At 45.4% G+C, this 13877-nt stretch overlaps 2 protein-coding genes across 4 annotated transcripts in view; one reads left to right on the top strand and one right to left on the bottom strand.

The window, feature by feature from the left end:
* ELP1 (elongator acetyltransferase complex subunit 1) overlaps nucleotides 1-7415 on the bottom strand; it is a 60525-nt gene extending 53110 nt beyond the window's left edge. The window contains exons 1-6 of one of the 3 annotated variants that reach the window (XM_041004414.1): nucleotides 7285-7415; nucleotides 5160-5364; nucleotides 4272-4424; nucleotides 2422-2503; nucleotides 1779-1859; nucleotides 720-805 (exon numbers count right to left, since the gene is read on the bottom strand). In XM_041004414.1, coding sequence (XP_040860348.1) covers nucleotides 720-805; nucleotides 1779-1859; nucleotides 2422-2503; nucleotides 4272-4424; nucleotides 5160-5309 — 552 coding nt within the window. In that variant the 5' untranslated portion in view covers nucleotides 5310-5364; nucleotides 7285-7415. Of the gene's footprint in view, nucleotides 1-719; nucleotides 806-1778; nucleotides 1860-2421; nucleotides 2504-4271; nucleotides 4425-5159; nucleotides 5639-7284 lie in introns of those variants that run through there. The other 2 variants (XM_041004413.1, XM_041004415.1) reach the window with 2 other exon arrangements.
* A 128-nt stretch (nucleotides 7416-7543) lies between these two features.
* ABITRAM (actin binding transcription modulator) lies at nucleotides 7544-13877 on the top strand. The gene is made up of 6 exons (XM_040962922.1): nucleotides 7544-7853; nucleotides 8475-8526; nucleotides 9028-9157; nucleotides 12697-12773; nucleotides 12849-12918; nucleotides 13345-13877. Exons 1-6 carry the CDS (start codon nucleotides 7775-7777, stop codon nucleotides 13480-13482), a joined length of 546 nt encoding a protein of 181 aa, XP_040818856.1. The 5' UTR covers nucleotides 7544-7774; the 3' UTR covers nucleotides 13483-13877.

Here is a 13877-nt window from a genome sequence, read left to right as displayed (position 1 = left end):
ATGCCAGCCGACTCCTAACACTATACGCTACAAGAACAAAATGTCGTCTCCAGTGTTTAAGAGAATATGGAAAACAATCTGATTCTGATTACTACTGAACAATAGCCAGGAGCTCTTCCGGGCCTCCCATGCAGGTGCAGGGTCCCAAGGCTTTGGATCATCCTCGACTGCTTTCCCAGGCACAAGCAGGGAGCTGGATGGGAAGTGGGGCACCAGGACAAGAACTGACAACCATATGGGATCCTGGTGTGTGCAAGGCAAAGACTTTAGCCACTAGGTTACCACACTGGGCCTGAGAAAGAATTTTTTTTAAAAAAGTTTTGTCCAAAAAGAAAAAAATATCAGAAAGTATTTTATCTCGAAACATTTGGAAACACATGTCTGACTGCTCAAATATGACTACTGGACAGCAGCCCTCTCTGGGAAGAGAGGAAAGGACATCAGGAAGGGCTACAGAACATTTCATCTCTCTCTGTCATATTTCATTTCTTAAGCCAACTGTAATTATTATCTACACTGAAAAATCAGAGAAGGAATTGGCAATGAACAAGAAAAAAATAATCTAAGGTGACTCATTTCTGGAGGGCTCTAAATGACTAGTTTACCTAAAGCAGAACAGACTTTGTTCTATTGGTGTCTAAGTGTTCACCTGGGCCCTGGCAGGTGGTAGAAAGTCCATGGTTTGCAACCTAGGTTCCTGAACATCAAAACCATCTTACCATTTGTATCTGAAAGGCTGCTTGCCTGCCTTCAGATCCTTGGAACTGTGTCTCCTTCTTGCCCCATCCAACAGTGACAAACTTGCCTGGAGAACAATTGAGAAAACACACAACAGCCAATCAGTTACATGGAATGAAATAAAATCAAAGTTTGATTGCTGTTCTCTACAAAGTTGGTCACTGACAGTTACTTGGGTGCAGCAGTTGGTAGTTGCAGATGTATTGTGTTATATGCAGGGGTGACTGGGCAGCAGCTGAAATACCTCTACTGTAGAAAGTAAGTCACTGCCATTTTAAACATCTACATTTCCTTGAGGACAAAGTCAGCAATTTCATCCTCACCTTACATGAAAAATAAGACATGAAGAAATTACACAATATGCCCACATATAACACAACCCAAAACTCAAGATAACTGCTGAGAAGACAATTATGAGCTTTAAATCAGCCAAATGTATCAACATTTCCACCACAGTAGAAAGGACTGTAAATCATAGCTTTTTTTATAGAATTATGAGACTGAGACTCTTAAGAGAGAGCCCAAAATTTGAACACAGAGCTTCTGCTTTCTAGTCTGGGATTCTTTCTAAAGCACAATGCTTCCCCTACAAAAACATGAAGCTTCACAGCAAAGGTTGTGCAAAATGGGATGAACAGAGAAGTTTAGGGATGGGCAGCACTTTTGGCATAGCACGAAACCTGCCTGTTTGCTTCTCCCAAGAACTGTACAAAAGAAACACTTATTTTAGCCTGTATGATCCCTTTTACCAAAACCCCAATGCTAAGTCCTTCCCTGGGGTTGGGCCAATAGCCGTACAAGTGACTTCAAGCACAGATTTGTTTCCCTAAGTTACTAACAAAACCGACTTTCAGAGTAGGAGAGGCACCAGAGCTGGGCTTACTGGGAAGGGCTAAAGGAAAGGGACACAAAAACATTTAATAACAGAGGTTGAGGCTATGCATTTCTTTGGCTTACACCAAAGCTCAGCATGCAAGAAAATGACTAAAGCTGAGGAGAAATCTCAGGACACAAGAGGGTTCAGACAAAGCTGCACTCACCTTCACCAAAATCATCCTGGTGGATCTGCTGCTCCAGGATTGGCTCAAAGTCTTTTGTCATCATAATCAGGGTCTGCTGACCTTACAGGGGCACACACAAAAATGAGTTCACTCATATGACACTACAGTGTCCTTTCCAAAGTATTTATGGCATTGTAAGTTACGCGCTAGAGTGCAGACTCACAGTCTGAGCAGGGCAGACAGGATGCACTGGCAATGTCTTGACTTAATAAAGTCTCCACCAGACAAGTCACTTGGTGCTTGCTCTCAGCCACTTCGTTTGTAAAGCTAAATGTGAAGTCCACATAGCCCTCTTCCAGCTAACTTCACCATTTCTAAACCCAAGACATCTCTTCAAACTGATACTTGTTGACTAAACACACTTGGCATGAAAAGACAACTCAGTGGAAAACATCAGCAACGCAAGATTTCAGATATGCTTATACAAACTCTTGATACCAGACTGAGTTAAATATTGCTGATATTTTAGCAACCTCCTTAAGGTTAAAAACATACAACAGGTAAAACACGTTCACTCTGCAGTACAGTAGCAGTATTACTGTTTAAACACATTTTTTTAAAACACCACAACATAAAGTCATAAGATATTAGGGATAACGTTTTAGAATAGCGAGGGCCCTACCTGTGGCAAGCAGCACCAGCTCTTGGTCAGGACTCCAGCTCATGACAGAGATGCCACTGGCAACACTCCCAACACATTCCAGCTGAGATGGAAAATGAAAAAGGGAGACTCAGAACATTAAGTTCCAGGAAAAATTTATTATGACCTCAATCCAAAGAATTAATAACAGATACAAATGTGAGTTTGTTCAGCATGTTGTCAGTAACAGGCATGGGAGATCAGACATGATATTAGGCAAAAGCTCTAGAACGGCCAGCCCATTCTTCCCAGAGCTCCTTCACAAGAGATATAAGGATGACTCCACAGCAGGATTAAGGCTGTGTTACTGAGGTTCTAGGAAATAAAGTGTCTCAGAACAAGTAATGACGAATATCTCAGGAGACTCTGGGAACATCTGTCTGAGACTGTCTCAAAGACTGATAGCAAGGCTGGGAGACAGAGGAAAACAGGAGGTAAAGCAGTTTTGAAGCATGAAGGCACAAACAGAGCAGTTAAGAATCAACTGCAAAAAAAGGGTAGGTTACTCCTCTGCCTGTGGTGCTGGCATACGATTTGGCACAAGATTGAGTTTTAAATGCTCCACTTCTGATCCAGCTCCTTGCTAACATGCCCGAAAAGCGGCAATATACAGCTCAAGTCCTTGGGCCCCTGTACACATGCGGGAAATCAAGAAGTAGTTCCGGGCTCCTGGTCATTGTGAAGACTCAATTGGCTAATCCTCTGCCTGCAAGCACTGGTATCCGATATGGATGCCAGTACGTATCCCGACTGTTCCACTGTCCATCCAGCTCCCTGTTTATGGCCTGGAAAAGCAGAGGAAGATGGCCCAAAGCCATGGGACTCTGTACCCACAAGGCAGACCCAGAAGAAGCTCCAGGCTCTGGGCTTCAGACCAAGCCAATTCCAGCCATTGTGGCCATTTGGGGAGTGAACCAACAGATGGAAGATCTTTCTCTCCGTTTCTCCTTTTCTCTCTGTTAATCTGCATTTTAAATAAATAAATCTTTAAAAATATCCATTATAACCAGAACATTAAGATATACACGTGAACAGGAATGGAGGATGTAGCTAAAAAAGTATTTGGAGAACAAACAACGCTGATCTTTCAAGGTAAAATAAGGAAGAGCACATTGTCTTGCAGACAACTGAGAAGCCACAGAGGGACAGGAGAGACACTAGAGAAAAGAGGACTGAAAGAGTACAGCCATCAAGAAAAACATTCTACAAAACGATGCCCTTTATACTTCTCACCATGAAGTGAGAGCAAGGTTTACTTTGTACTACCCAGAGGATTAAGAGTTAAAGGTCTCAGGGGCTTGTGTCGTGCATAGTAAATAAAGCTACCACCTGTGACACTGGTCTTCTGGCTCCTCTACTTTCAATCCAACTCCCTGTGCATGGCCTGAGAAAAGTGGCGAAAGTTGGTCCAAATGTTTGGGTGCTTGCCACTCACATGGGAGACCTGGATGAAGCTCCTGGTCATTGCGGTCATCTGGGGATCGAACCCAACAATGGAAGGTTTCTCTGTCTGACTTTCCCTTTTTGTAATTCTTTCAAATAAATAAGTAATGTTTTTCTTAAATAGACACAAAAATGCAAAGTTGAAAATGTCAAAAGCTGAAATGCTCCAGCGAACACCTTGCTCCAGGATGCCCCCTCCTTATGGCGCCCCCTTGTCTTGTCGTGCCCCCCTCGCCTTGTGGTGCCCCAGCCTTGTGGTGCCCCAGCCTTGTGGTGCCCCTGCCCTGTGGTGCCCCTGCTCTGTGGTGCCCCTGCCCTGTGGTGCCCCTGCCCTGTGGTACCCCCCCACCTTGTGGTGCCCCCCGCCCTGTGGTGCCCTCCTTCCTCACCTGGTGTGTGCTGAGATTGCACAGAATGACATCCCCAGAGGCGGTGGCCACACACACTGACTCCTGATCCAGCAGGTCCTGAATCCCAACGATACAGCCACTTTTATCCTCCGGGAGAAAGCCTTCTGCCACCAAAGGAATTTCATTTTTTACCTTTCACCAAAGAAAACACAACAGCAAATTAACTCGCTTTCAAGAATAATTTGCAATAGTTCCAGAAATAAAACACTTTAAATACTTCTCTTTTAATATGAAAGCTTTTCAAAAGATGTTTTTAAATTAAAATCCAAATTTTCAGTTAAGATTACAATTCTATCAATTTTAACAAGACAACCTGACCTTTTTGTCAAATAAACACAAGATACACAGAAGCAAATATGGTCTTTTTATCTTAAAAAGTTTAATAAAACATGAACCAAGTATTTGGTTTTCTAAGATTTCCAGAGTGCAGGGGAAGGCAGTAAGAATGCAAGCATGTAAAAACAGTGGTAGTAAAATGCAGCTGAGGGACTATATCAAAATGAACCCACAGAGCTTTTACAAATACACGGTCAGCCGCAGCACAGAAGAGCATGTACAGGTAAAGGGCTTCCTGGGTACCTTTCAGGTGCACTCCCACTCGGGCATCGTTGTCCTATTAGTGCATTCACATGGCAGAAAGGGTTAAACAGGATACGCATACAAATTATAAGATCAGAGTTTGTCAGTTTGGCTTAAAATAGTAGAGTTAAAGGTAGCTTACTATTTAAGGAGAGTCTAACACGACCTCTACACAAACCAAAAGGAATGTTTCTTTAGGAAGATGGCAATTCTTTGAGAGGTAATGAAAGACCATCTGAAGGGAAGGGAGTTTGGAGGTCATATGGGAATTCTCCATGAGTAACTCACCTCTCTTGTGACAGGGTCTATCTCTACCAGCCCGTGTTCTGACCCAATCAGCACTGTCCCCAGTTCAGGTCGCAGACAGAAGCACTGAGGCTTCCCTGGAGCTTGAATATCCTTGAACTCCAGGGTCTGAAGTAACTTTAGATTTCGCATGATGAAGCAATTCCCAGAAGAAATGCACAAATCTCCCCGGATGAAGCATTAACCCCTGGGAAGGAAAGGAAGGACTTAGTAGATAAATGGCCGTTCACCTGAGCAGAACAACTCGGGGTGTTGAAGTAGCAGTCACAACACAGGCCCACATCCTCACATGTGGCAGCAACCTGTCAGAGAACACGCAGCACTGAGCCACACGCTGAGCGTGCCTGAGGCTACTCACATGTTCCCTCCACCACAGCCAAGGCTCAATGTCATCGTTTATTCTTCAGAAAACACTGAAGGGCAGCGATGCCCCAGAGACGGTGGAAAGAACAATCGGAATGGGAAAGCATTTTACTATTTGCATACTACAAATTTTGTAACGCAGATGGATTTCTAAAGTTATCAGATGCTACTTATTGCAGCTATGTAAAATCCACGTATATAAACGTGCAGTTGCAGATAATTTTGGAGTAAAATGACTTTAATATCCATCAGATAACTATTATTAAGCCAACTTTATATGTGCATAAAGAATAAGAATTGAAATAAAAAAATATTTTCTCAGGTGTATAGGAAGACACTGTGAAACGATGAGTTTATGTATCACTATGCTATGTTTATATCTGCACAGGTGCAGGAGCCCAAGCACCTGGGCAATCTAACACTTGAATCAGAAATGGGAGCCAAATCTTGAACCGGCGGCCACATGGGATGCCGGCACTACAGGTGGAGCCACCCTTGCCCTCCAACTCCAAGGATAAGGAGGAGCAGCCCCCCATCACCCCTGGTTCTGACCCCTAACCCTAGCTAAGGGTTGCAGCTCCTTCTTCCAGGTGCACTGGTATAGTACTTCATTGCTGCTGCTGTTCAGTTTTTGTTCCTCCAACAACTATTTAACCAACCCTTTACATTCTCTCCACTGGAAAGTTGCTGCCCAACAACCAAACAACCCGCACGGAGCTACAAGGGTGAGTTCATTCATCCCCTTCACACCCCCAGCTTTGCCCGAAAACAGCTCCGACTTCACACGCACCACTCTCACTCCCTCAGCCTCAGGGACAGATATGCCTGCCCTTTCACGGCTAGGACAGGAATACCCTCTGGAGTTTCCCCGCGAGCCAAGTCTGCTAACACGCTTTTCTGTACATCCGTAATCCTCAACTCCCCTGTCTCCACTGATTCAGTGTTCCTGGTTCTCAGATGTGCTCACACTCTGTCCACACCGCAGGTCACTCCTGCGAATCTCCTAACTCTGACAACGCCATTTGCTCCGCTCCTCTGTTCCTTCATTCCCCTCTTGGCTAACACAGGACAGGGAGGTCACCAACATGTTGATCAGATACACTGAAACACTGAGCGCTGACTGAAGAAGTGTCAGGGTACTCCCAAGTGAACGTGCTCAACACGTGACATTATCACACGCGTGTTTCACAAACAACACAAGTACAACCTAGAAAAGGAGAATTTCCTATTCTTCCACTAAAAGACATTTTCCCCTACTCGGGGGACAGATTTTTTCTGGTCTTAAATTGAAAACTCAGTCCGCTCTGCCTTTCTGCTGACTTTCCTAAAAGAGACTGGTTCCCTCAGGGGTGGCTGTCCCTCCCACAGTACCTAATCCTAAGACCGGGTGAGCGACCTCCATCAAACTCTAAACACGGCAGCCAAGTAGTCCTTGCTTCCACGGAAATCCCAGTGGAACAAGGGAGGAGATCACCAAAGCACCCACATCAGGCCGATGCCATGAAGGCCCGTGGCACGGCACCCCCACCTCTGAGCCACGGCTTTCCAACCTGGGTTAATGAATTCGCTATCGCAACCCCCAGCAAAGATCCGGAGGCTGGGCTGTCATCCCCGGGCCGCAGGGGGAGCGTCCGCAGCCAGAAGCTGAGGGTCGAGGAAGGAGGCAGCACGCGCCTCACTCCACCTGGGTCCCTTCCATCAGGCCGCGCCAGGGCGCTCAGGGCCCGGTCGCTGCCACACTCACCTGCGCCGCGCCGAGGACGTGCAGACAGCGGTGCGCCCGCCCTCGCGTCCTCGGCCTCGCGCAGCTGGCTTCCCCGAAGCCGCCGGGGCTGCAGCCACTCCGCTCCCAGGCACAGAGGTAGCAGGGCGGCCGAGGGGCCGAGCGGGGAGCACCGACGCACGAGCTGGGCAGACCCAACAGGCGCCGAGCGGCGCGCGCGTGACGTCCCGCGGCGGGGGCGTGGCCAGCGGAGAGCGGCTTCGCGGGCCGCTGGCCCTGTTGGACTTTGTCCGGCCGAGGAGGAGGGAGAGGGGCGCTGCTAGCCCCGCGTCCTCTCTCCCCTCCAATGGTACTCGATTTGTCCTGCTTTGACAGCGCAGCGATGGGGGGACTGGAGACGGAGCCTGTTGGGCAGGGGAGCTGCGCGCGTGCGCACGACGTGGCCGCACGCCGGAAGGACACAGCCTAGGCCGGCCCAGCTGGAGGAAGGGCGGTGGGGCTGGGGGTCGCCATGGCTACCGAGGCCTCGGCTGCAGAGCCGGCTGTGCCGTCGCTAGTGGATCGTTATTTTACTCGCTGGTACAAAACGGGTAAGTGTGTGGGAGGCGGGACTCTGGTCGTCCGCTGTGGCCTACCTCTATGGCAGTGCAGGGACCCCGAGGAGGAGCCTCGCACGCTGCCACGCCTCACGAGAAGCGGCCTTCGGCGTTCCTGTGTGGACCGTGGAGGTGGCATTGGGAGGCCTGGAACACTCGTGGAGATGCGCGGGCTCCAACGCGGGAGGCCTGCGGGGATGCTGAACCAGGCCGAGCTCCTCGCGGTCCATGCTGGCGGGCCCGGGGCTCCCAGCTAAACTGAGTCGCGACGCATGAAATCCCGGCTCTGAGGCGAGGTGATGACAGCAAGGTGCGGGGAAGAGGGCAAAATACGACAGAGACCTTCAGAGAGCAGAATCTGGTTGTATTGCTTAAGGACAAATCTGCAAATTTTTGGTGCAAAAACAACTATGTGTAGGCTTCAGAATGTTAAGCAAACTTATCAGAAATAAAAAAATTAATGATTATTTGGGCCAAGTCCCTGTAAATACTTTTGGAAGGCTTCAGGTGTACTTTTTGAATAATGATCAGCATGTGCATAAGAAAACCCAGGAAAGTACGAATAGTAGGGAGAGCTGTTCACTCCATAGCCAATGAACTCATTCCTTCTTCCAGATGTCAAAGGAAAACCTTGTGAGGACCACTGTATACTCCAGCACTCTAACCGGTAAGCAAATTGGGCTTTCACCTTACCAAAATTTAGCCTGGTATGGTCGTGAACAATGGTCATAAGCATCCATTGCTTAGTCAGTCTGAACAAATCAGCTTGATTATCCAGAGGTCCAAATGGAGGATCTGGCCCTCAGCTACTACCTAAGGTAGGCAGCCTGTGCCTCAGCACCCGCCTGCCAGAGCCCTCAGTGGCGGCTACAGCAGAGGCCTCCGTGGTATCCTAGACACGCAGGCGGGCCTTGCCTCTCTCTCCTGTACCCCAGGGCTTCCTCAAGACTTCTGGTACTCTTATGGGAAGGAAAGTCAATCTTATTTTCTCTGTTGTTTCTCTGTTCACATGTACAGTTATGCTGCAATGTCAGCCAAAGGAACAAAAGAGGCAATGACAGCTTGACTAAACAAATGTCAGAAAAACACTTGTGCCCGTAGGATAATTTGGCAGAAGAGGAAGGAGTACAGCAAGCAGTAACCTGGGATCGATCTTTTCTCCTTGCAGGATATGTGTCATCACACTAGCAGGGTCTCATCCAGTTCTTCAAAGTGGGAAAACGATTACAAGCATTTCCTATCAGATCAGTAGCAACTGTAGCCGACTTCAGAACAAGGTCTCTGGGAAGTTCAAGCGGGTACGTGGCCATAATCCTGTGGTTATCTACTTAATGTCTCTGTATTCACAGTAAGGCCAGATCCAGGCAGTCTTAGAATCTGCTAACATGAGTTTAACATGCTTCACTGGCACTCTGGTTTTATGTATACTTGCACCCTAAAGAAATTCTCAGACCAATAACAACGGGCTATTTCAGTATGTACAATGACTGTCTCAGTAAGTTCTGGACCTCTTTCTCATCCCCTGAATGGAGGAGCAGACTGTGGGCTTTTGAAAGGACAGCTCTAACGTCAACAAGATGTTTTGTCCCTTCTAGTTTATTAAACCGGTATCTTGAGTTCTATAAAGTGTAGGTTCCCATTTTTTTGTTCTTCACCATATATTTTCACATGTATTTTAAGAAGAAAAATCCTGAGAGTAGGAAGATGGGTCAGTCTGAGAAAACAGCATTTGTTCCTTAACCGTTTTTCTATTCCTAAAGCATTGCCTATCTCATACACAGTTGCCAGTACCTTCTACCTCCTCACGGCGATCAGTAATAAGATGTAGTATAATCTACTCTCGACACCTCTCGGCAATGCAGGCATTTCATTAGCAGGGCTTCCTCAAGACTGCTGGTACTCTTGTGGGAAGGAAAGTCAGTCTTACCTTCTCTGTTTTTTCTCTATTCCCAACCTACAGTTATGCTGCCGGAGACTGGGAAAGTGTCTGTGGATGACTGAGGTCTTTATGTCTTTGTATTTAGACTCCTGATCACTGTTCTCACTGTTCCTAGAAGATCCTTGTTGGTATACTCCCATTAATAGGCTGCAGTTTCTGAATAATTAGATTTTTCCCCCTCAGAAAAAATATGTAGCTTTCTTAAAAGATAAAATCTACAAATTACAGCAAGTTTAATAGTTATTTTTAATGAAATTCCTCTGGTCTGTATTAAAGTAACAGTGGAAGGAGCTGCATAATGAACCCAGCCTGCATAGGTTTTGATTAGATCTCCGAAATGGTAGTTGTTCGTTTTCCTCAGGCAGGTGCTGGAAAGGAGTCAACGTAATTCTGCCCTGTTGCCACAAACTCCTTGTCGACAGTTCCCCTGGGATGAGCCCCCCTTTCTCCTGTCAAAAGCTTACAGTTACACTGACCCATATTTTCAGATGAAGCACCCACATGCAGATGAGTGATGTCGAGGTAGCAACAACTGAATGAAAAGGAGGAGGTGCTGCAGAGGGGTGCCTCATCCTCCAATGTCTGTGTTCACTACAGGAAAATTTTCTGGGAAAAAAGAGCAAGATAAAACCTTCCTGTCTCACCTGCAAGAGCCTCCTTGTAAATATGCGCCAGCCCTCCCAAATACATCCATCTAGTGGACTATGTAAAATCAGAGAACATGCCATAACATTCAGATGCATACACATTTCAAGATAAAGTGCTAGTAGTGGGCTAGGGGATAATGAGTAAATTATTTTTATTTTGGCACTTCAACTTCTGTTTTCCAGATTTTCCTCAAAGTTCATGCTTTTCTTTTTTTTAAACGTTTTTATTAAAAATTAATGAATTAATTAATTTTATTATTCCATGATTCCCCCCTCCCAAATTCTCACCATCCTAATTTACCCCGTGTCATTACAATAGTATAGTCCTTCACAATCAGTTATTCTGCTATTAAATGTGACCTGACATTGTAGGTATGGAGAATGGCAGAGCCCAGCATCCTATTGTCAAGATACATGCAAGAGTTTCATTGGGAATCCATCTTTGATTTGGAAATAGAGATGCACACAGCATTGTATCTTCACATCTGTATGATAGTCTCCACTACATAGTTACTATATGTCCCATTCAATGAAAAGCCATAAAACAAAATCAACAACAGGAAAGGTAATAGAAAATTTATAAAAACCGAAGTTAAATAACATGCTACTTGAATGATCAGTGTGTCACTGAAGAAATGAAAAAAAAAAAAAATCGAAGACTTTCCTGAAGCAAGCAGTGCTATTGTATGAACTATGAGTCAGTGAGAAAATAAGAAAACCAAAAACTTTTTTTTTGAATGGATGAAAATAAAAAATCAACTCCCCTGTGATATAGCAAAAACAGAAATGAAAGGGCTATTGATCCCCTATTTGACATGCTTTTTCTTAATTAGAAACATACTTAAATAAACAGTTCCTTAGGGGCTGGCATTGTGGTACAGTGAGTAAAGCTGCAGCACCAGCACCCCATATGGGCACCCATTCAAGTCCCAGCTGCTCTACTTAAGATGCAGCTCCCTGCCAATGTGCCTGGGAAGGCAGCAAAGGCTGTGCTAGTTACTCGAGCTCCTGCACCCAGATGAGGAACTCATGTGAACCTCTTGGCTGCATCCTGGCCCATCCGGGCTATTGTCACTGGGAAGTGGAACCAGCAGATGGAGTGCATATCTCTAATTTTTTCTCTGTTGTAACTGCTTTTCAAATAAATAGGTCTTTTTTAAAAAGTTCTAATCTGTTTAATATAAAAATAAGGCAGGAACTAACTGTCCAATAGAACTGTCATGGTGGTGAATTTTATTATTGTCTACGATGGATGTTCCTGTAATTTTGAAATTTTTATGCCTATGTGTAGCTTTCTCATTTACAGCTGGCATATTATTAGTCTGTAACTAAACCACCTATTATCATCACATGTCTTAATTATTTTTAAAGACTTTATTTATACAGAGAGAAGAAGAGACAGAGTGATTCTCCATCTGTTGATTCACTCCCCATGTTGCCGCAACAGCCAGAGCTGAGCCAATTCAAAGCCAGGAGCCTCCTCTAGGCCTCCCATCTGGGTGCAGGGTCCCAAGACTTTGGGCCATTCTCTGCTGCTTTCCCAGGGCACAAATAAGGGCTGGATGGAAAGTGGAGCAATTGGATACCAGCACATGCAAGTTGAGGACTTTCGCCACTAGGCTATCATGCTGGGACTCTTTAATCTTTTCTTCAAAATCCATGTTGGTGCCTAGCACACAGTAGGCACTTACTATATAAATATTTGAATAAGGGAGGGGTGCGGGGAATCCCAGTGCCTATAAAACTGTCACATAATGCAATGTAATTAATTAAAAAAAATTTGAATAATGAGTGACTTTTTTTAACATTTTAAGTCATTTTTCTTTTTAGTGCCATTATTTGTCATATTTTCTTTAAAATATCATTTTTGGAGAATGTATATCCTGTAAAATTATGCTGTTTATAAAGCAGAACTACAAAGAAACAGAGGGAGAGTAAGTGCACAAAAGATGGAGTGAGCATGCAAGAGAGCGCTTCCATCTTCTGGTTCACTCCCCTCATAGCCTAAGAGCCCCGGCCTGGCCAGACCAGAGCCAGGAGCCCCATCCTGATCTACACATGGTGGCAGGGGCTCAAGCACTTGGGCTATCATAGCCTGTTTTCCAAGGCACAGTGGCAGGAAGCTGCATGAAAACTGGAGCAGCCAGGACTTGAAGGCACTCCAGCATGGGATGCCAGCATTGCAGAGGGCTGCTTCTCTAGGGAAGATGGGAGATGTGGCCATAATTCCTTCTTCCTTCTCATCACTCAGGGAGCCCAGTTTCTAACAGAACTTGCACCTCTGTGTAAGATTTACTGCTCGGATGGAGAAGAATATACCATATCCAGGTGAGTAACTTGGAGTCATGATTTTAGGAGAAATAAAGATATTATTTTTCCTACATGTAATTCTGTTTTTAATAGTTGTGTGAGAGGACGGTTGATGGAAGTGAATGAAAACATTCTCCACGAGCCATCTATTCTTCAAGAAAAGGTAAAAGAGGAAAAGAATATCATCTCATCCACATATCTTCCATGGGAATTTAAAAGCCACCGTTGAATTGTGATTCATCTGTTTATTTGCAAGGCAGAGAATCAGACAGAAATCTCCCATGCACTGTTTCACATCCCAAATGCTTAGAGGAGCTGGAGCACACCAAGCAGAAGCCATGAGTTAGAAATTCAGACTGGGTTTCCCTTGTGGGTGGCAAGGAGCCAACCACTTCCGCCATCATCCCTCAGATGATGCTAGAATTGCGAGTAGAGCTGGGTCTGCACACAGGCCCACAGGGGTGGGATACAGCCATCCCAAGCAGCATCTGACCTGCTGTGGCAAATATAAAACACATCCATACACGTGTGGGTCTTTTTAAAAAAAAAAAAACATTTGACAGTACTAAATATTATACTTCCTTTCCAGCCATCCACTGAAGGTTACATTGCAGTTGTGTTACCTAAATTTGAAGAAAGTAAAAGTATAACAGAAGGGTTATTGACACAAAAGCAATATGAAGAAGTTGTGGTGAATCGCAGTAATGCCTCAACAGCTACGGCGTGAGGCCTGAGATGGAATCAGGAGCAGCCTAGGATTCTTCGCCTTTCCTGGCCTGAACCGCCAGTGTACTGCAGAAGTGGCAGGCCGTGTGCAGCATCCTTCACCTGCAGCCATCAGCAGGAGAAGCCGAAGCCTTCGCTCAACCTTGTTTTCCCTCTCTTGCTTCACAAGGTTTAGCTCTCAATTGTTCTCAGCCTTACTCTATCCCCTTCTTCCAAGGAAACAGGCAAGGGATGTTTTTCTGATTCATCTCTGTCTCCTTCCCTCTCCCCCACCCTCATATTCACACACACACATTCTCTTTGGGTGAAATTTGCAAAACATAAAAGTTTTAAGTAACCAAGTAAAAATAATTTACTCCATCCTTACAACCTGGAAATAAATACTATATTTTTACA

This window comes from Ochotona curzoniae, unplaced genomic scaffold (assembly GCF_017591425.1).
Source record: "Ochotona curzoniae isolate NIBS_2020 unplaced genomic scaffold, NIBS_Ocur_1.0 scaffold_3208, whole genome shotgun sequence".
NCBI classification, from domain to species: domain Eukaryota; kingdom Metazoa; phylum Chordata; class Mammalia; order Lagomorpha; family Ochotonidae; genus Ochotona; species Ochotona curzoniae.
The sequence above is the reverse complement of the archived record's forward strand: the minus strand, read 5'-3'. Positions and strand labels throughout refer to the sequence as shown.